Here is a 22,048-nt window from a genome sequence, read left to right on the forward strand (position 1 = left end):
AAAAAAAAAAAAAAAAAAAAGTGGTGCTGAAAAAAATGAAAGAATAAAAAACAGTGATCTATTGGTACACTAACAAATTGAAAAAAAGAATTAGAAAATATTTTGTACTAAGGAGTTTCCTTTTAAACACCCTACCTGATCACTTGAAATAAAAGAGGATTTCTATGTTCTGGAATTTAAAGAATTTTTAGACTTCTGGTCCTTTTTATCCACAACCTACACAATCTTTTTTTTTTTTTTTTTTTTTTTTTTGACGGCAGGCGGACTCTCAACCACTGCACCACCAGGGAAGCCCCACAATCTTTTACAGATTGATTTCATCAAAGCATCTTGTGAGAGTAACTATCAACGACACCTTGAAGAATTACATAAAGCTACCACTGTGCAAAGTGAAATAAGAAACAATGCTCTCGATAACTAAAAAGGACCTACTGTATAGCACAGGGCACTCTACTCAGTACTCTGTTATGACCTACATGGGAAAACAATCTAAAAAAGAGTGGACCTATGTGTATGTATAACTGATTCACTGTGCTGTATAGCAGAAACCAACACAACAATGTAAATCAACTATATTCCAATAAAAATTTTAAGAAAAAGAAACAATGCTCTCTGAAGAGACACTTATTAGAAAAGAGAGGGAAAACTAGGAGAAATCCATAATTCAGGATTCTGTAAGTACTTAGCCAAGCTTTACTGTTCATTTAGAATATGAGCAAATAAAAACAGCAACGTAGTCCAAAGGCAATTTTCATCTACTGGCTTTACGAGTTTGGGTTAAAACTTATTAACTAACTATCAGCCTGGTTGAGGGGATCTTGGAATTATTTAGTAAAACACACAAGACAAGCTACTACATACATCACCACCTTAACTGCAGGTAAAAGATAATGATGAATAACAGAGACTAAACCGGGGTCTAGAGATTCATTCTTGGGTCTGCTACTGTGACTCTTGGCAAGGTATCAGAACAGTCTGCTTTCAACATCAACTTCTGCATCTATCCAAGCCAGGATGCTACCATTGATACACATCTCTTGCAATTTTATTGGGTTTCTAAATATAACAGTGAATTCATATTGGCTGTGTGCTATGCCATGATCTAAGTATCAGCTGACTCAATTCTTTAGAGAAAACATGAAAGGAGATAATTATGCATGTGGTGGTACCTAACATATAAAGTACTACTCAGTGAACTCACATGCCCTTCCTTCCTCAGAGCACGATGCCAGGTTACAGTCTGGGGCTACCTGACTTTTCTATAGCCACTAAATAATGGGGTGGCCAAAAGATTCATTCAGCGTTTCCATAAGATGGCCCTAGTGGCACTTAGTTGTCTTTAACTTCATTGGAAACAATTTTGTTAGTGACAGCTGTCATATCAGCGTGCGTTTAAAAAAAACATCAAAATTGGTGGATTTTTGTGTAGCCATCTTAATACTGAAGATGGAAGAAAAAAGGGAACATTTTCGGTACATCATGCTTTATTACTTCAAGAAAGGTAAAAACACAACTGAAACGCAAACAAAGACTTGTACAGTGTATGGAGCAGATGCTGTGACTGATCGAACACGTCAAAAGCGGTTTCTGAAGTTTCATGCTGGAGATTTCTCGCTGGCTGATGCTCCGCGGTCGGGTAGACCAGTTGAAATCGAGAGCGATCAAACTGAGACATTAACTGAGAACAATCAACGTTATACCATTCGGGAGACAGCCGACATACTCAAAATATCCAAATCAAGCACTGAAAATCATTTGCACCAGCTTGGTTATGTTCATCGCTTTGATGTTTGGGTTCCACATAAGTTAAGGGAAAAAAAACCTTCCTGACCGTATTTCCACATACGATTCTCCATTGAAATGTAATGAAAACGTTTTGTTTCTAAAACAAATTGTGATGAGTGATAAAAACTGGATACTGCCCAATAACGTGGAATGGAAGAGACTGTGGGGCAAGTGAAATGAACCGTCACCAGCCACACCAAGGCTGGTCTTCTTCCAAAGAAGGTGATGTGTATATGGTGGGATCAGAAGGGAGTCCTCTATTATGAGCTCCTTCCAGAAAACCAAACGATTAATTCCAACAAGTACTGCCCTAATTAGGCCAACTGAAAGCAGCACTCAATGAAAAGTGTCCAGAATTAGTCAACAGAAAACACATAAGTTTCCATCAGGGTAACGCAAGACCGCATGTTTCTATGATGACCAGGCAAAAACTGTTACAGCTTGGGTGGGAACTTCTGATTCATCCGCCATATTTACCAGACATTGCACCTTCGGATTTCCATTTATTTAGGTCTTTACAAAATTCTCTTAATGGAAAAAATTTCCATTCCGTGGAAGACTGTAAAAGGCACCTGGGACAGTTATTTGCTCAAAAAGACAAAAAGTTTTGGGAAAATGGAATTATGAAGTTGCCTGAAAATGGCAGAAGGCAGTGGAACAAAAAAGGGTGAATATGTTGTTCAATAAAGTTCTTGGTGCAAATGAAAAATGTGTCTTTTTATTTAAAAACCGAAGGAACTTTTTGGCCAACCCAATACATCTCTAGCCCTCAAAACCATCTTGCAGGGGGCCTGATTCCTCCAGCTCAAAGCAACGGTAATCAAGACAGTATGGTAGTGGCACAAAAACAGAAATATAGACCAATGGAACAGGAGAGAAAGCCCAGAGATAAACCCATGTACATATGGTCACCTTATCTTTGATAAAGGAGGCAAGAATATACAATGGAGAAAAGACAGCCTCTTCGATAAGTGTTACTGGGAAAACGCGACAGCTACATGTAAAAGAATGAAATTAGAACACTTCCTAACACCACACACAAAAATAAACTCAAAATGGATTAAGGACCTAAATATAAGGCCAGATTCTATAAAACTCTTAGAGGAAAACATAGGAAAACTATGACATAAGTCACAGCAAGATCCTTTTTGACCCACCTCCCAGAGAAATGGAAATAAAAACAAAAATAAACAAATGGGACCTAATGAAACGTAAAAGCTTTTGCACAGCAAAGGAAACCGTAAACAAGACAAAAAGACAACCCTCAGAATGGGAGAAAATATTTGCAAACGAAGCAACTGACAAAGGATTATCTCCAAAATATACAAGCAGCTCATGTAGCTCAATATCAAAAAAACAAACAACCCAATCCAAAAATGGGCAGAAGACCTAAACAGACATTTCCCCAAAGAAGATATACAGATGGCCAACAAACACATGAAAGAATGCTCAACATCACTATCATTAGAGAAAAGCAAATCAAAACTACAGTGAGGTATCACCTCACACCAGTCAGAATGGCCATCATCAAAAAATCTACAAACAATAAATGCTGGAGAGGGTGTGGAGAAAAGGGAACCCTCTTGCACTGTTGGTGGGAATGTAAATTGATGCAGCCACTATGGAGAACAGTATGGAGGTTCCTTAAAAAACTACAAATAGAACTATCATACGACCCAGCAATCCCACTACTGGGCATATACCCTGAGAAAACCATAATTCAAAAAGAGTCATGTACCAAACTGTTCATTGCAGCTCTATTTACAATAGCCAGGACATGGAAGTAACCTAAGTGTCCATCGACAGACGAATGGATAAAGAAGATGTGGCACATGTATACAATGGAATATTACAGCCATAAAAAGAAATGAAGTTGAGTTAGTTGTAGTGAGGTGGATGGAGATAGAGACTGTCACACAGAATGAAGTAAGTCAGAAAGAGAAAGACAAATACCATATGCTAACACAAGGGGATATGGAGATATACGTATACGTATAGCTGATTCACTTTGTGATAGAGCAGAAACTAACACACCATTGTAAAGCAATTATACTCCAATAAAGATATTAAAAAACAAAAAAAACCATCTTGCAATTCCACATTATCAGTCATAACGGAAAGCAAGTGTGAGGGTTTATGTGTTGCATATGCATGTATATGTATGTGTGTGTATCTATGCACATACAAACACATTATGTGTGCGTGTGTATGCGTACCTAAAACCTCAATCCGCTGCTGCTCGCTAGCTAATCCATCCTGTTGGGGGTGGGCTGGAGTGCCATCTCTGGACAGGAAAGACTACACACTGCCTGGCCAACCTCACAGTCCAAATGATCTCTGGGTCGCCAGCAGTTCCCTAATGAGTACTCACCAATTCTTTGCTTGGGCCTCTCCTGCTTTCCTTTCAGATTTTGTGTTCAAATTACCTGTCCTTGACACTGGTCACCCAAAGATGGCTAACGAATATGGTATTCTCTCCCTACGGAATCATATGTTCTTTTCCAAAAATAAAGCCACATTCAAGGAAGATGAGAGAAAAGAGAAGGAAAGGGAAGTGGGACGTGGCACAGGGTAGTTCAAGATGTGGAGAAAGAGGTCCTCTACCTGCAGAGCCAGTCGCACGACCCCGGAGGTATAGGTCAGCATGCTGTGCAAAATATCAAGCAGGGAAAATAGCAGGGCGGCTGCCATCTCGTTGTTGTTTTTATTGTCCACATCCAAGCACAGTGTGGCAGTTTCAGTGAACAGGTTACAGACATGATGGACCAGTCCTGGGGGTAAAACAGGAGAAGGGTAAAAACATTCATCATAAAATAGAAAAATAACGTGTCACGTAAACCCAGCAGAGCAGGCATACATAGTCTACGTTGCATAAACTCTAAACAGTCCTTCAACTGTTATTTGTACCAGGTACACTTGGGAAGCGTTTCTAACATGCAGGTTCCCAGGCCACACGCCCAGAGAGTCTGCTCAGGAGCCTGGAATGAGGCCTAGGAATATACTTGTTAAAAAGCTCCCCCGCTGATTTTGATGGAAGGGTTCCCCAAATTACACTTTGAGAAACACTATACAACATGGACAGGCTTCCAGGGATGGAAGACTCCCTGACGCTGCACAGTGCTATATGCAAACATCCTGTCCCCAGGTTCTGTTTAAAGGTACAGTTCTTCATGGGGTGGCTCAGAGACCACAAGGGAACTGGGGATCTATCAAGGATGGAAAAGTAATTGGGTCACCTCCAGAGGCTAAAGAAATGAAGTGATTTTTTTCACATGCATTCCAAAGTGTACGATAATGATTTTAAGCAATGTGAAATTGAGAAATTGCCAGGTCTGTCTCTGCAAACCTCATATTCACACTGTGGCTGGTCTTCATCAACTTTCACTTTTTTTTTTTTGTGGTACGCGGGCCTCTCACTGTTCTGGCCTCTCCCGTTGCGGAGCACAGGCTCCGGACGCGCAGGCTCAGCGGCCATGGCTCACGGGCCCAGCCGCTCCGTGGCATGTGGGATCCTCCCGGACCGGGGCACGAACCCGTGTCCCCTGCATCGGCAGGCGGACTCTCAACCACTGCGCCACCAGGGAAGCCCTCAACTTTCACTTTGATGTAGTTTGTTATGACCAATACATTTAAGTTGGCATTTTTATTATTATTGTAACGCAGCATTACATTTTGAATTCCCAAAATGATTCAGATGTAAACGTGGTGAAAAGACAACATGAAATGTTATAAACCAAAACGGTAAGGGGGTCCTTTAGTATCAACAGATCTCAACGTTCTAGAAAAAAGTGAATCTTCGACTATAAATATTTTAGACAAGCAGATGGAGAAAAAAACATGGTAAGGAAGGAGGACATGTGTTGTAAGCTGGACCTGCAATCCACATATTTATTGGCCCTGCAATCCACTGGTCGCTAGTTCTCAGGACAATTGGATGGAAACTCTGTCAGGCACAGCCATCCGACCTTTGGTACCCTTCCCAGACACTGCACACGGTCATTTTCAGTAAACCAATCTAGTGTTCCTAGACAAGTACAAAGTAATTAGACTACAAAAGCAATTAACTTTATCACTAAAGGCAGAGAGAAACCAAAATTACAGAGCATCATTCAAAGTTGTAATCCTTGCGGCAAAAACTGGTATAAGCCACAAAGCTGAAAATAAATACACTTGAAGGGAAAGTCGAATGAATTATTCGCAAAATTTCTCTATCAAGTGACAAGGTTTCATAGCACAAATCATCAATGACACATAGTAAAGAAAAGCAATTATTAGGACGCATGCATTACACCGACAGGCATTCTCTTCTGAGTTAGCCTGCATCACTCAAGTGCAGTCTATGAATCAGTACTTGGCGTTTGTGAGCTGCAGGTAGGGTAGAAGGGCTTTAAAACGTAGTATGTGGTAAACACATGCTGCAAGAGAAGATGCTCTCTTTTGGGGAGTTCAGGATTACTTTGCGACACATCATGCTGATGGTCAGAGGTGCAAGGGACCCAGCTATGTGAACAGCGGTCCTTCAGAAGGAGGAGGCGGACCCCTGGATACCCATCTACATGCTGCTTGATTCAGACGAAACAGCTGATGAACAACTGTGCTCTTCCTGATCTTTATTCAGTTTTCAAGCAGCACAAACAATGAATGCGATCGAATCCATGCTGGGCTGGCCAGCCTTTCCAGCCTGTGAAAAAACAGGCAACAAACACCAAGCTCTGAGATTACACTTGGAAGTCACCGGCTGTCAGGGAAGGTGCTCATATGAGATTAGAAATGAAGTATGACCTAAGTATTTCTTCGTAACAGTGAAAATGCCAGCAAAGCCCATTAATACGATGTTACATGGCCTAGCTCAGCCATATAGTCAGTGCTCCTCATAGACAGAACTTTCACTTCAGATGAAAATACAAGTTCTTCTTGTTTAAACATTTTATTATGAAAACAAAGAAAGTCATGAGAAATTTCAGTAAAATGAATTCCTATCACCCTCTTTCATAATTATGATAGTTTGCCAATATTGTTTAATTATCCCCATCTACTTTTTTTTTTAGTATTTTAAAGCAAATTCTAGATATCATCTTATTTCTCCTGTAACTGCTTCTGTAAGTCTCACATATACTTTTTTAAAAAACATAACCACAACGCCATTACCACCTAATACAATTAACCCACTTCTTAACATACTCAATATACCATCTGCGTTCAAAACTCAACTGTCACAAAAAACTGTCTTCTTTTTTACAGTTCATTTGTTTGACTCAAGATACAAAGCAGGTCCACACATTCCATTTGGCCACAGATCTTAAGTCTCCTTCAACCTCTAACAGTCCTCTTCCCCACCTGCAATTTTTCAGGCCATTTATTTGTTGGACAAATGAGAATATTTTTCCGACAGATGTTCTTGTTGGGTTGTTCTTATATCCCTGCATTTCCTGTAAACTGGTAATTAGACCTATAGACTCAATTTAATTCAGGTTTGATTATTTTGGCAAGAATACTTGGAGCTGGCTACTGTGTATATCCTGTTGCAATATATCTGGAGGGATATACTGTCCGGTTGTTCTACTCTTAATAATGCTGAAATTGACCCATGGGTTCACGGGCTGTTAGCCTAACTCATCCAGTATAAACTTCCACATCAAACGTTATCTACTAATGACCAATGTCCAGTTGTATTATTTTAGACATGGCAATATGGAATTTTCATTCTGTCATTCCTTGTATATTTTTTCATCTGCTTTTCTTCCATAAAGAACCTTCCTTTATCAACTTATTTTGCTATCATAAAATATGGTTTGTAAAGGAAAGGCAAGGTAGATGCTTGATAAATGTTTCTTTGTTATCATTCACCAGTTTTCACAACAATGATTTTAGAGTGATTGCAAGTCCAAATGGGACCGAGGTGGCGGGGTGGGGGAGCTAGAAATTACCAAGGTTACTGATCAGTTCACTTTGGAGCATCAATGTGAATATAATAGATTTTTAAATAACGTATTTTATGGATTTTAGTTGATTTCGATCACTATTATTTTTATGCTAAACTTGTCCATCTATGGCCACTGAGAACCCTTGAAAATTACCTACCTTCTACTAAGATAATATGTCTCAAGCTCATCTTATGAATTCCTGCCTAAGACTGTGCATTAGTTACCTCTCGAAGGAGTCCTGGTTTCTTTTAATGAGACTGGTATTTAGAGACCATGGTCTCAGCACTAGAAACACTCATTGCTACTGGGTCACTGATTCAGTGGACAGAGATATGAAGTATACATCTTTTAGACAGAAAGAAATAATGAGTTCATGCAGATATTTCCAATTCCACATTCCAGAAATGGACCCTCATCTCTAAGCAGCAAGGGAAAAAAGACAAATAACATACAAGGGAACTCCCATAAGTTTAACTGCTAATTTCTCAGCAGAAACTCTACAAGCCAGAAGCGAGTGACATGACATATTTAAAGTGATGAAAGGGGAGAACCTACAACCAAGATTACTCTCCTCAGCAAGGATCTCATTCAGATTTGATGGAGAAATCAAAAGCTTTACAGACAAGCAAAAGCTAAGAGAATTCAGCACCACCAAACCAGCTCTGCAACAAATGCTAAAGGAACTTCTCTAAGTGGGAAACACAAGAGAAGAAAAAGACCTACAAAAACAAACCCATAACAATTAAGAAAATGGTCATAGGAACATACATATTGATAATTACCTTAAACGTCAATGGATTAAATGCTCCAACCAAAAGACACAGACTGGCTGAATGGATACAAAAACAAGACCCATATATGTGCTGTCTACAAGAGACCCACTTCAGACCTAGGGACACATACAGACTGAAAGTGAGGGGATGGAAAAAGATATTCCATGCAAATGGAAATCAGAAGAAAGCTGGAGTACCAATATTCATATCAGACAAAATAGACTTTAAAATAAAGACTACTGCAAGAAACAGAGAAGGACACTACATAATGATCAAGAGATCAATCCAAGAAGAAGATATAACAATTATATATGCTCCCAACATAGGAGCACCTCAATACATAAGGCAACTGCTAACAGCTAAAAAAGAGGAAATCTAAAGTAACACAATAATAATGGGGGGACTTTAACATCTCACTTACACCCACAGACAGATCATCCAAAGAGAAAATTACTAAGGAAACACAAGCTTTAAATGACACAATAGACCACATAGATTTAATTGATATTTATAGGACATTCCACCCCAAAACACCAGATTACACTTTCTTCTCAAGTGCGCACGGAACATTCTCCAGGATAGATCACACCGTGGGTCACAAATCAAGCCTTGGTAAATTTAAGAAAATTAAAATCATATCAAGTATCTTTTCTGACCACAACATTATGAGATTAGAAATCAACTACAGGGTAAAAAACGCAAACATATGGAGGCTAAACAATACGTTACTAAATAACCAAGAGATCACTGAAGAAATCAAAGAGGAAATCAAAAAATACCTAGAGACAAATGACAATGAAAACACGATGATCCAAAACCTACGGGATGCAGCAAAAGCAGTTCTAAGAGGGAAGTTTATAGCTATATAAGCCTACCTAAAGAAACAAGAAAAATCTCAAATAAACAATCTAAACTTACACCTAAAGGAACTAGAGAAAGAAGAACAAACAAAATCGAAAGTTAGCAGAAGGAAAGAAATCATAAAGATCAGAGCAGAAATAAATGAAATAGAAACAAAGAAAACAACAGAAAAGATCAATAAAACTAAAAGCTGGTTCTTTGAGAAGACAAACAAAATTGAGAAACCATTAGCCAGACTCATCAAGAAAAAGAGGGAGAGGACTCAAACCAATAAAATTAGAAACGAAAAAGGAGAAGTTACAACAGACGCCACAGAAATACAAAGCATCCTAAGAGACTACTACAAGCAACTCTATGCCAAAAAAATGGACAACCTGGAAGAAATGGACAAATTCTTAGAAAGGTATAACCTTCCAAGACTGAACCAGGAAGAAATAGAAAATATGAACAGACCAGTCACAAGTAATGAAATTGAAACTGTGATTAGAAATATTCCAACAAACAAAACTCCAGGACCAGATGGCTTCACAGGTGAATTCTATCAAACATTCAGAGAAGAGCTAACACCTATCCTTCTCAAAGACTTACAAAAAATTGCAGAGGAAGGAACACTCCCCAATTCATTCTACGAAGCCACCATAACCCCGATACCAAAACCAGACAAAGATACTACAAAAAAAGAAAATTACAGACCAATATCACTGATAATTATGGATGCAAAAATCCTCAATAAAATACTAGCAAAGAGAATCCAACAACACATTCAAAGGATCATACACCATGATCAAGTGGGATTTATCCCAGGGATACAAGGATTCTTCAACATAAGCAAATCAATGTGATATACCATATTAACAAATTGAAGAAGAAAAACCATATGATCATCTCAATAGATGCAGAAAAAGCTTTTGACAAAATTCAACACCCATTTATGATAAAAACTCTCCAGAAAGTGGGCAAACAGGGAACTTACCTCAACATAATAAAGGCCATATATGACAAACCCACAGCAAACATAATTCTCAGTGGTGAAAAACTGAAAGCATTTCCTCTAACATCAGGAACAGAAAAGGTTGCCCACTCTCACCACTATTATTCAACATAGTTTTGGAAATCCTAGCCATAGCAATCAGAGAAGAAAAAGAAATAAAAGGAATACAAATTGGAAAAGAAGTAATAATGTCACTGTTTGCAAATGACATGATACTATACATAGAGAACCCCAAAGATGCCACCAGAAAACTACTAGAGCTAATCAATGAATGTGGTAAAGTTGCAGGATACAAAATTAATGCACAGAAATCTCTTGTATTCCTATACACCAATGATGAAAAATCTGAAAGAGAAATTAAGGAAACACTCCCATTTACCACTGTAACAAAAAGAATAAAATACCTAGGAATACACCTACCCAGAGAGACAAAAGACCTGTATGCAGAAAACTATAAGACACTGATGAAAGAAATTAAAGATGATACAAAGAGATGGAGAGATATACCATGTTCTTGGATGGGAAGAATCAATACTGTGAAAATGACTATACTACCCAAAGCAATCTATAGATTTAATGCAATCCCTAACAAATTACCAATGGCAGTTTTTACAGAAGTAGAACAAAAAATCTTAAAATTTGTATGGAGACACAAAAGATCCCGAATAGTCAAAGCAGTCTTGAGGGAAAATAATGGAGCTGGAGGAATCAGACTCCCTGACTTAAATCATACAACAAAGCTACAGTAATCAAGACAATATGGTACTGGCACAAAAACAGAAATATAGATCAATGGAAAAGGACAGAAAGCCCAGAGATAAACCCACGCACCTATGGTCAACTAATCTATGACAAAGGAAGCAAGGATATACAATGGAGAAAAGACAGTCTCTTCGATAAGTGGTGCTGGGAAAACTGGACAGCTACATGTAAAAGAATGAAATTAGAACACTCCCTAACACCATATACAAAAATAAACTCAAAATGGATTAGAGACCTAAATGTAAGCCTGGACACTATAAAACTCTTAGAGGAAAACATAGGAAGAACACTCTTTGACATAAATCACAGCAAGATCTTTTTTGATCCACCTCCTAGAGTAATGGAAATAAAAACAAAAATAAACAAATGGGACCTAATGAAACTTCAAAGCTTTTGCAAAGCAAAGGAAACTACAAACAAGACGAAAAGACAACCCTCAGAATGGGAGAAAATATTTGCAAACAAATCAATGGACAAAGGATTAATCTCCAAAATATAGAAAAAGCTCATGTAGCTCAATATTAAAAAAACAAACAACCCAATCCAAAAATGGGCAGAAGACCTAAATAGACATTTCTCCAAAGGAGACATACAGATGGCCAAGAAGCCTATGAAAAGTTGCTCAACATCACTAATTATTAGAGAAATGCAAATCAAAACTACAATGAGGTATCACCTCACACCAGTTAGAATGGGCATCATCAGAAAATCTACAAACAACAAATGCTGGAGAAGGTGTGGAGAAAAGCGAACCCTCTTGCACTGTTGGTCGGAATGTAAATTGATACAGCCACTACGGAGAACAGTGTGGAGGTTCCTTAAAAAAATAAAAATAGAATTACCATATGACCCAGCAATCCCACTACTGGGCATATACCCAGAGAAAATCATAATTCAAAAAGACACATGCACCCCAATGTTCATTGCAGCACTATTTACAATGCCAGGTCATGAAAGCAACCTAATGCCCAATGACAGACGAATGGATAAAGAAGATGTGGTACATATATACAATGGAATATTACTCAACCATAAAAAGGAACGAAATTGAGTCATTTGTTGAGATGTGGATGGATCTAGAGACTGTCATACAGAGTGAAGTAAGTCAGAAAGAGAAAAACAAATTTCGTATATTAACGCATATATGTTGAACCTAGAAAATGGTACAGATGAACCGGTTTGCAGGGCAGAAACTGAGACACAGATGCAGAGAACAAACGTATGGACACCAAGGGAGGAAAGTGGTGGGGGCTGGTGGTGGGATGAATTGGGAGATTGGGTTTGACATGTATACACTAATATGTATAAAATGGATGACTAATAAGAACCTGCTGTATAAAAAATATAAAATAGAATTCAAAAACAAAACAAAGCCTTCAAAAAGGAACACAATTTAGATCTTTATTAAAAAGGCAATGTATTTTCCATGTTTTACTTAAATTATATTGCATTAGTCATTTGCAATCATAGTCTATATGGAATTTTCCTTTGGGGGTTTTCATGTTTGGGTTTTAGGAAAGGACCCCCAATATATGGCTAATCTCTGAATAAATATTTTAACATTCCTAAATAAATAAATAAAATAAAAATAAAAAAATAATTCAGATTTTGGCCACAGAAGTGACACTTGGCAACTGACAGTTTCTCTTAGCAAATGATCATGGGATAAATGGAATAAATGCGACATGGATGGTGTCAACTGACAGATGATGTGGGTTTTAAAACTCTCTTTCATGTATGTTGAACTGACCTTAAGTCAGCAATAATTGGAATAACTGAAGTCCAAATATCACGTGTATCACAAGTAGCCATGTTTAGCCACTTGTGCTGTCATGACAATGACATTCAGAGAGAGTGGTGGCATTATAAAGTTCCAGGGACACCAGTAATAAAAAAAAAAAAAAGGAACTTATATCCAGAATACGTAAATGATTCCTAAACTCAATAATAAAAAACCAAAATACCCAATGTTTAAAATGGATAATAGACTTGAACACTTAGTTTACAAAAGATATGTCAGTAAGCACATGAAAAGTGTCCAACATCATTAGTCATCAGGAAACTCCAAATTTGCAATGAGATACCACCACACACAAACAGGAATAATTATAATGAAAACACTGACAACACCAAATGTTGGTGAGGATGTAGAATGACCAGAACTTACATATACTGCTGATGGGAAACAGATGGCATTTTTTTATAAATTTAAATACATATTTACTACACTTCCTAGCAATTCCACTCTTAGGGATTTATCCAAGTAAAATGAAAACATATGTCCACAGAAAGACTCATTAGACCTGTGTTCAAAATAGCCCCAAATCGGAAATAGCCCAGGTGTCCATCAACAGGAGAACAGATAAACAAACTGAGATATATTCATACCATGGAGTACCACTCAGCAACAAAAAGAAATGAACCACTAAATCCCATAGTAACATGGCTGAATCTCAAAAACAGGGCTGAAAGAAAGACACCGGGAACAAAAAGAGGGTATATAAACTCAGCTGTATGAATACGTTTAAAGAAAACTCGTCTACATTGATTGAAACAGAATAGTAGCCGCTTCTGAGGGAGGGGCAGAACAGAACTTTCTAGGGTAACAGAAATGTTCTATACTTTAACGAGGTGTTAGTTACAGGAATGTATGCATTTTTCAAAAATGACTGAACTGTATATATAACATTTGTCCCTTTCACTGTATATAAACCATACGTAAATTTTAAAGGAAATCAGTTGGGATAGACTGAGAGAGGTTGGAGGAAGTTAAGTGAAGCAGGAAGTGTGGTCTCTGCTGGGATGAGAGCAGCATTTACTGAGCACCTGCTTTGTGCCTGGCACTGGACTTTTACTTGGCTTTTTACATTTAATATCTCACCTGAATTCTCTAACAGCTCCAGGGGACAGATGCTAATATCTCCACTTTCTAGATGTGAAAACGAAAACTCAGGGGATTTAAGTAACCAGTTCAAGGTCACAGAGTCAGCAGGAGTCACAAAGTGATCTGAACCTGCATATAACTCCAAGGTCCATTTCTGTCAATACCACGGAGCCTCTGGGAGCAACCAGTGGGGAACTGAGACCAGAAGGTCAATGAGGAAACCTCTGCAGTTATGCCATGACCAAGTGCTGGTGAGGTGGGAAGCAAGGAGGGGGCAGAAACATCCCTCAGCAAGTGTGATTTGTGACTTCCTGGCAACAGTGAGGTGTGACCAAAAAGCCTCAGTAAGAGACAGGAGAACTAGACCCTCACTGGAGGAAATGGGCAAGTGAGTTTCCCAGGAACTATAATGTACGCTAGTTTTCAAGACACACTGGGTTTGAGATAACATCCAAAAGCCAAGGCGCAAAGGCTGTTGGAGATAAAGGCCTAGAAACCAGCTAACAGTCAGATCGGAAAAAGGTGGGAGATGACTGGAGAAAGTGGAAAAGTTTCCGAGGACGGGCAAGACAGAGGCCCAGAGTTAAAGACTGAGAGATGAGTAGATCCCAGACAGGGGAGGAATTTACAGGGGAAATGGAGGCAAAGGTGCCAACATAACAGAGAAAGAGCCATAATAACATAATGCCACAGACATCAACAAATGACCAGAATCAAACAGAAAAAGGGTGTCAAGGGTATCTAGTTGACACAGTTCAAAGCCTGAGAAAAGTTCACCGATTGGGTCACTTCCAGGTTACTGATGACTGTTGTTGGTAAAATTTGTTAGGTCCTGTGCCCTGAAGTCAGACTTCAAGTTGCCAGACCTTCCTTGTTACATTTTCCCACATACCATGTAGGTTTTGACATATTTGCTTCCATGCTGTCCAGAATTTCCCCATAGAGGGAGTTAGGAAATAGAGTTTCTTGGAAGGCAGGAGAGTTTGGACTAGCATTTGCATAAAGTTGACCACACCAGTTGTCCACATCCTCTGTGGGAGCAAAGGAGGCAGCCTGTTGGTCCCCTCACCTCACCGTATGGAACTTGAGGATTAGACTGTTCAAATAGGCAAAGCTCTGTGAAGGAGCTAACACATGATGCATTTTACTAAAGTGGAGGCATAAATCTAAGGAGGTGGCAAAGGGGAGGAAAGGAAGTTAACATTCCCTATTTCTGTACTTTCACTCTCCCCAGTCAAGAGAAAGACACTCCACCTCCAAAGAGACTGAATGAAGTTCCAGGATACTGCGAGGCTGGGTTCTCCAGAGTGAAAACTTTCCAAGGGATTCACCTGTCAGCGGGCACGTGTGTATGGCTCTTTTCTACCTTCCTCTGCCCCTAAGAAGGCTAATGACAATACAGCAGAGGCCGAGGCCTGAGCCCCTGGGAAGGGCCCAGCCATTTCTTTTGTTGCTGTCTTGGGAGGGGGTTTCTGCTCCTCTTCCCTCAACCAGACCCAGTCTGAGATACACTAGCCACCTGTGGCTAAGGTCAGCTCTGCTCCAGACCCTCAGGGCAAATGCACAGCCCCTTGCTATGTCCCCTGGCCCTCCCCTCGGGCTAGCTGGCTTGCATCTGTGCGCAAGGAAGAGAAGGCTCTCCTGCAGGAGGGTGTTGAGATCCAAGAGTGAAGTTCCAACGCTGAGGCAAATACACAGGAATAACAACAGCCAACTCTGTTTCTAGGCCAGCAGATGGACCTAGTATAGGAAGTGGGGCTAAGGGTGGTCCTCTATGGAGACCAGTATAATGAAAAGGGTTTCTGTGCATTGCTTGCCTGTCATCTCCCTTAGTGATGCTGTACAAAGACATCTGGGATAGCGTCCTAGTACTTCCCAGTCCTCTGGCCAAATGCCATCTTAATACTCCATCCCAGCATCTCTAAAAGAAATCAAAATTCATTAAGTCATAGAATGCAAGAACTATTTTACATGAATCATAACCAACTCTTCCCAAAAAATCCAAGAATTATTCTGTGTTAATTATAAGCAAATCTCTAAAGGGGTCATCCCCATAAGTTATTTTCAAGCGTTTCATATTCCAGAAATATTAATGAGCATGAGCTGTTCCCAGCTTTGGTCACTGTGTCCTTATTATAACACTACTTTCTCAAAATCTGTTGGAGCAGAGAACTAATATGAGTACACTTTGAAATTCCAAGCTTTTGAAAGTACTTTCCATTTCTATCATTAATGATTTGAAAACAACACTCTAAATCCAAGCATAAGCTCCCCAGATAGAGGCTTCCTTGCAGATAATTCTACATTTACATCATAAAAACATGTGGTCATTTCCACTAGGGTTCATTAGAGTCAACCTAAACAGACAATCCGGAAGAGGAGTAAAAAAGTATCTGTGCAACTCGATGTGGGGAAATGGTTTTGTTTTTCCCCAAATGATCAACGCTTAACCACCAAAACCACCAAAGTCACATCACATCAGCCGAGTTAAATGTCTTCTTTTAAATAGAACAACATGGAGGGTGAAAGTGGCAATGCTGTCCTGGATACACGGAAGGGTAAACGGAGGCATCTGTGAACTGCATGGGTCCTGAGCTGTAGCATCCCAGCAACCATTCCTGGCCAAAATTAAGGAGCTGACACACACACACAGAAATGACCCCAAACAAAAACACGTCCAAACATCTCTGAGGTTAAGAATTACTGAACCACCTTTGTGTCAGTCTTTGCCTCTGTTTTCTCCAGCCCGTTTATCTGTGTCCAATCTGCCTGCACAGGCTGGCATAGGTGCTTCCTAAGAGGCCCTGGGTGTCCACACTGTGCCTGGTCCCAGCCCACACCCTCACCCCAGCTTTCATCCTCCTCCCACATCTGCCCTCCCAATTCTTTTTTGTTTTTTTTTGGCCGTGCCGTGTGGCATGCAGGATCTTAGTTCTCCGACCAGGGGTCAAACATGCGCTCCCTGCAGTGGAAGCACGGAGTTTTAACGACTTGACCAGCAGGGAAGTCCCTGCCCTTCCAATTCTGCATGCCTCTGCCTTGGAGCTTTGGTGTCCACTCTCACCTAAAGCCCTCACCCTCACACCTGTCCCTCCTAAACACTGAGGGCCCATGAGAGTTTGGCTTTCCCCAGTCAGGAGAGGAACACTGAGTAAGTCTTGCTAGATGAGGATGACTAGCCAATTCATAATTCTATGCTCTGAAATTACTAACTCATTGAACCTGAAATGGAAAGTATGTCATAGGCTGGGACCTCTCAAATGTGACAGACACTAATGTTTAAATGACATTTTTCTTCCGAAAACCTGAACGGACTCTGTATTCAGGGCATTCATTCTGAATTACTTTCCTAAGAAAACTTTGTCTATGAGAGTATCTTAAAAACAAACTCACTCCAGCTCCCCTGAGTCTACAACTCTCCCTGGATTCTCCTGTGATTAGCACAGAATCACTTAGTTCCACAGATAAAGAACACTGGACTGAATTATTCCAGGTGTATGATTTAGCCTGGCCACCTGTCTCAGGGGCTGCAATGCCCTTTTCTGGTTTAAACAGAGGTCCTGAATTTTCGCAACACATAAACCTATTTCTGTGTGGCCAGAATGAGGCTCTAGTTGCATACTTGAGAGGTAAAAGTTTTGGACAGAATGAACTCAATTATAAAAACCATTGAAAGGAGCAGCTTAACACGTAAAGGATTTATGCACTGAAGATAACGTGAATTTTAATTACTCAGAGACAGCTAAAAGAGCATAGGATTAATTTAAACAAATATACCTGGAACAATTTTGGAAAGTGAGAATATAAAAAGTAGAAGTGGATGCTAATTTCATACCTGAAACTTATAATACAATGTTGTTTATGACTAAGTAAATTTTATTAACTCAAAGGTACAGAAACTTTCCAGTTTTTATCAGGAAATTAATGGGTAAAGAACAATGAATCATACACACGCAACGCCCAGGAAAGCGCTAGAAGAGAGTGGAGTGGAGGAGCAGGGAAGGAAACCCTCCTGGGAGGGAGGGACACAAAAGCAGGAGCCCAAAGTCCACTCACCAAAGCCTGGAAGCTTTGTCTAATTCAGTTCCGACTACAACGCAGCACTTGCTGAATTATGAAGGGGCTTCTATGAGCTGGGCCCTGAGCTAGAGATGTGCTCTTGAGGCCCCAGAAGACCTTCAGTCCTTCCTTTTCCTTCCCCTGCCATCTATCTCCCAGCTGGTGGGTAAACGTTCAGGAGAAAACATGCATCAGGCAGCCAATGGTTCATTTGCAATATGCAGAGCTCATATGATGTACATCTCATAGTGCCAGACAATGAGGGAGCTCATATGATGTACATCTCATAGTGCCAGACAATGGGGGAAAAAACTCAACAAGTGGCTCCTTCTTTTCAAGGCCCATTAAAAAGATATCCACATGGGAAACACATCACAGAATAAAAGGTCAGCTTGGTGCTATCTGTCAGAGACCAATGATCAGTGGGAGGACAGGGGCAGGAGGGACTCAAAGTGGCCTTGGTAGGAAATAAGGGTTTGGATAGGCAGGAGGGAGGAGGGGCTCACTAGTTTTGGTCAAGAAACACGAGAAAGATTTCCAGTTGGGATTTGAACATGCCGTAGTCAAGCAGTTGCGGGAAGGCTAGAACATAGGGCCTGTGAGAGGGAGGCTGTAGTCAGATTCCCAAGGCAGAAGACCCTAGGTTTTATCCTATAAACAATGCAAAGTGGCAAAGATTTCTCCTATTGGTTTCTTACTATAAAAGCGATATATACTCATTATGGACAAACTCACATTTTGCATTTTTTTCTTACACTCTGTAAATATTCGAATAATACAGATATATGTATTTGTATATAAAATGTGTGACATAGAGAATTAAAACTCCCTAGACATTCCGTTTCCTTAAAAATCACGATACATAAGGGCTTGCTATGGATTCTTTCGAGGCATGTGAAATATACATAAACACACACACACACATGCATGGAACAGATTCTGTGGCTTGCCTTTTTTCACTGAAGAATCTGTCAGAGACATCTTCCCACACTATATAAAGTGCTTACTTGTTCTTTTAAATAACTAGATAGTATCCCATTTTTAAAATAAAATTCCATGATAAAGTTAATCCCAAGAAGGAGAAGCCGGGAAGTTTAGATATCGCCTGGCCGCTGTATGCTCTGCGCGAGGTGATTGTGTCCCCAGCCCTGTTTTCTTCCCCTGGAGTTCCAGAAGCAGGGCAGGGAAGGAGAGAGCCACATCTCTCTGGGGAACACATTTTAACATTTGAAACAGGGGAGTGGCAGTGGTGATGCATCCTCTCCAGGATCAAACAGCAAGGATGCAGGGCTATAGCAAGAATGAAAAGGAAAGTGATGGACAGAAAAGAGAAACTGGGGGGAGAAGGGCTTCGAGTGTCACATTTGGGCCCCTGGTTCTAGCTGTTTCTGGGGCCCAGGAATGATTCTGCCTCGAGTGCCATCAGACACCCTTGGACTCGCAGACCTTCCACTTTTCATGTGGCTAGTTTGAGTCAAGTTTCTGATACATGCAGGTAAGAATCCTAACCAACACAGGAGACTGGGAATTCTTGTTTTTAAGTCCTCTTTTAACTGGATAGATTAGCAGTTCCCCAACTGTCAATTTTCAAGTTACTCAGTCATCTTCAAAAAAATCCTTTCTTGACTCCATGCGTTATCCCCGTCCTACTTCCCTTTCTTTCAATCTGCATTTATTTATTTATTTTTATTTTTGTCAGTCTATTGCAGCCCCAGATCATCCTCCTCTCCCCAGAGGCAACTAGTTTTACTTGATTATTTTTTTATCTCTGTATCACTAAATAACACGCTTGCAGTTTTTTAGCTTTAGACATTATCTGATGACTTCCTACCACGCAATAATGAAGATGCAGGGCTTCCCTGGTGGCGCAGTGGTTGAGAATCTGCCTGCCAATGCAGGGGACATGGGTACAAGCCCTGGTCTGGGAAGATCCCACATGCCACGGAGCAACTGGGCCCGTGAGCCACAACTACTGAGCCTGCGCGTCTGGAGCCTGTGCTCCGCAACAAGAGAGGCCCGCGCACCGCGATGAAGAGTGGACCCCGCTTGCCACAACTAGAGAAAGCCCTCGCGCAGAAAACGAAGACCCAACACAGCCATAAATAAATAAATAAATTTAAAAAAAAAATAATGAAGATGCAGCTCTCTTTCCCCACCCCTACCTCACATGCACACAATTCCCACGCCTCATCCCCCACTATGATTATCTCTTACTTTTAATCAGATTGATGTTCAGTGATTACATTGCTATGACTGTAAACACTATTCCTAAATAAATCATATAGAAAACTATGATTATTTTTCCTTTCCTGGGAAATTTCTTGTTTTTCCTGGAGTTAATAATTTAACTCTTATTTTAATAATTTTAAAATTTGATAATTTAATAATTATTAATGATAAATTATTAACAATTTCAATTTTAATAATTTGACTCTCATTTTAATGGCATTTTGAGACTGTGGTAGGATAAATAATGCCCTCTCTCCCTAAAGATATCCACATCCTAATCCCTGCAAACTGTGAATATTACCTTATAATGGCAAAAGGGACTATATAAATGTGATTAAGGATCCTGAGATGGAGAGATTATCCTGGATTATCCAAGTGGGTCGAATGTAATCACAAGGGTTCTTAGAAGAGGGAAGCAGGAGATCGGAGATAGTAGTAGGAAATGTGATGACAGAAGCAAGAGGTTGGAGTGATGCAAGGGAGGGGCCACAAGCCTAGGAATACAGCCCCTTCTAGCAGCTCTTCAACTTGGGTTTTCAAGGCAGGAAAACAGAAACCTCTAGAAGGAATGAAGCCCTGCCAACAGATGGCTTTAGACTTCTGACCTCCAGAACTGTAAGAGAATACATTTTTTATGTTGTTTTAGGATGCTAAACCTGTCGCTTTGTTAGAAACTAATACAAGGAGGAAACAAAAGTAATTCTTTTGGCTTAGTCTGTCGTCTTTACCAAGAAGTCCTCAGCCACTGTTCCTACTGATGAGACATACTTCTGCGTTTGCATCAGCTGATAGACCAAAACCTTAGAGAACCCAATCTGATAATGTTAGAGATGTTCTATAGTCATTACATTGTTCTGTAGGAAAAGCTTATGAATTGGCTCATTTCTGGTTGGCCAAATATGGAGAGGGAGACTATATCATTCAAATTACAGCAGAGAAAGCACAATGGACTGACAGCCTGGAGACACATATCCTGGTCTCAGCCCTACAGAACCTAACAGAGTGACTGTGATCAACTCTCTCCTTCTTACTGAGCCATAATTTCCTTACTAGAAAATGACGATGAAGGAGCACTGTGTGACACCTGAGGTTTCCTTTAGCTCTGATACTTTGTAATTATAAGTCAGAATGTGGCAAATGAATATTGTGTTCCTCTAAACCTACTAAAACGCTACATGGAAAATTATTTGCAGACACTTCAATAAAGATTCACGATAACAAACTGTGACTATTAGTAAAATAAATAAATAAATAATAAAATAACATCAATACTCTAAACTAAAAGCTAGATATTAGAACTAGCCAGAGAAACAGTAATGATAGCAAAAACCTAGATGGCTCTTATCACGTGCCAGGTACTATTCTAAGTGCTTTAACAGATATCTAACAACAACAACAAAAATCTCCTTAACAGCTCCATTTCACAGATGATGAAACTGAGGCTGAGAAAGGTTAGAAGCCTTTGCCAAGGCCATCTGGCTCCACAGTCTGTGCTATTACACACTATGCAAGATTGCTTTTCTGTAACTGAAATGACTGAAAAAGGAAAAAGAGGAAAATAAAACTATTCAGTCTAGTAAGTGAATGCAAAAAAACCCCCAGATTTATTTTAAAAGATGTAATTAGGAAGAGATAAGGATAAGAAAGGTAATGGGGAGGGCTTTACATAGCAAGTTGAATCTCTCCCACTACTAGAGAAATAGAAAGGGCTAAAGAAGAAGTGTAAACAAAAAGAAGGGCTAGAAAACTGCCATGGCACCAAGACACTCTGCCTTGAAAA

The 22,048-nt window shown here is 39.8% G+C and overlaps 1 protein-coding gene across 2 annotated transcripts in view; it reads right to left on the reverse strand.

Moving 5' to 3' along the window:
• Positions 1-22,048, reverse strand: part of ULK4 (unc-51 like kinase 4) — a 511,648-nt gene that overhangs the window by 162,987 nt on the left and 326,613 nt on the right. For both annotated transcript variants that reach the window (XM_024753918.1, XM_024753910.1), the window contains one exon: positions 4,390-4,556. In XM_024753918.1, coding sequence (XP_024609686.1) covers positions 4,390-4,556 — 167 coding nt within the window. The remainder of the gene's footprint in view (positions 1-4,389; positions 4,557-22,048) is intronic.

Source organism: Neophocaena asiaeorientalis, unplaced genomic scaffold (genome assembly GCF_003031525.2).
Source record: "Neophocaena asiaeorientalis asiaeorientalis breed wild unplaced genomic scaffold, Neophocaena_asiaeorientalis_V1.1 scaffold121, whole genome shotgun sequence".
NCBI lineage: Eukaryota > Metazoa > Chordata > Mammalia > Artiodactyla > Phocoenidae > Neophocaena > Neophocaena asiaeorientalis.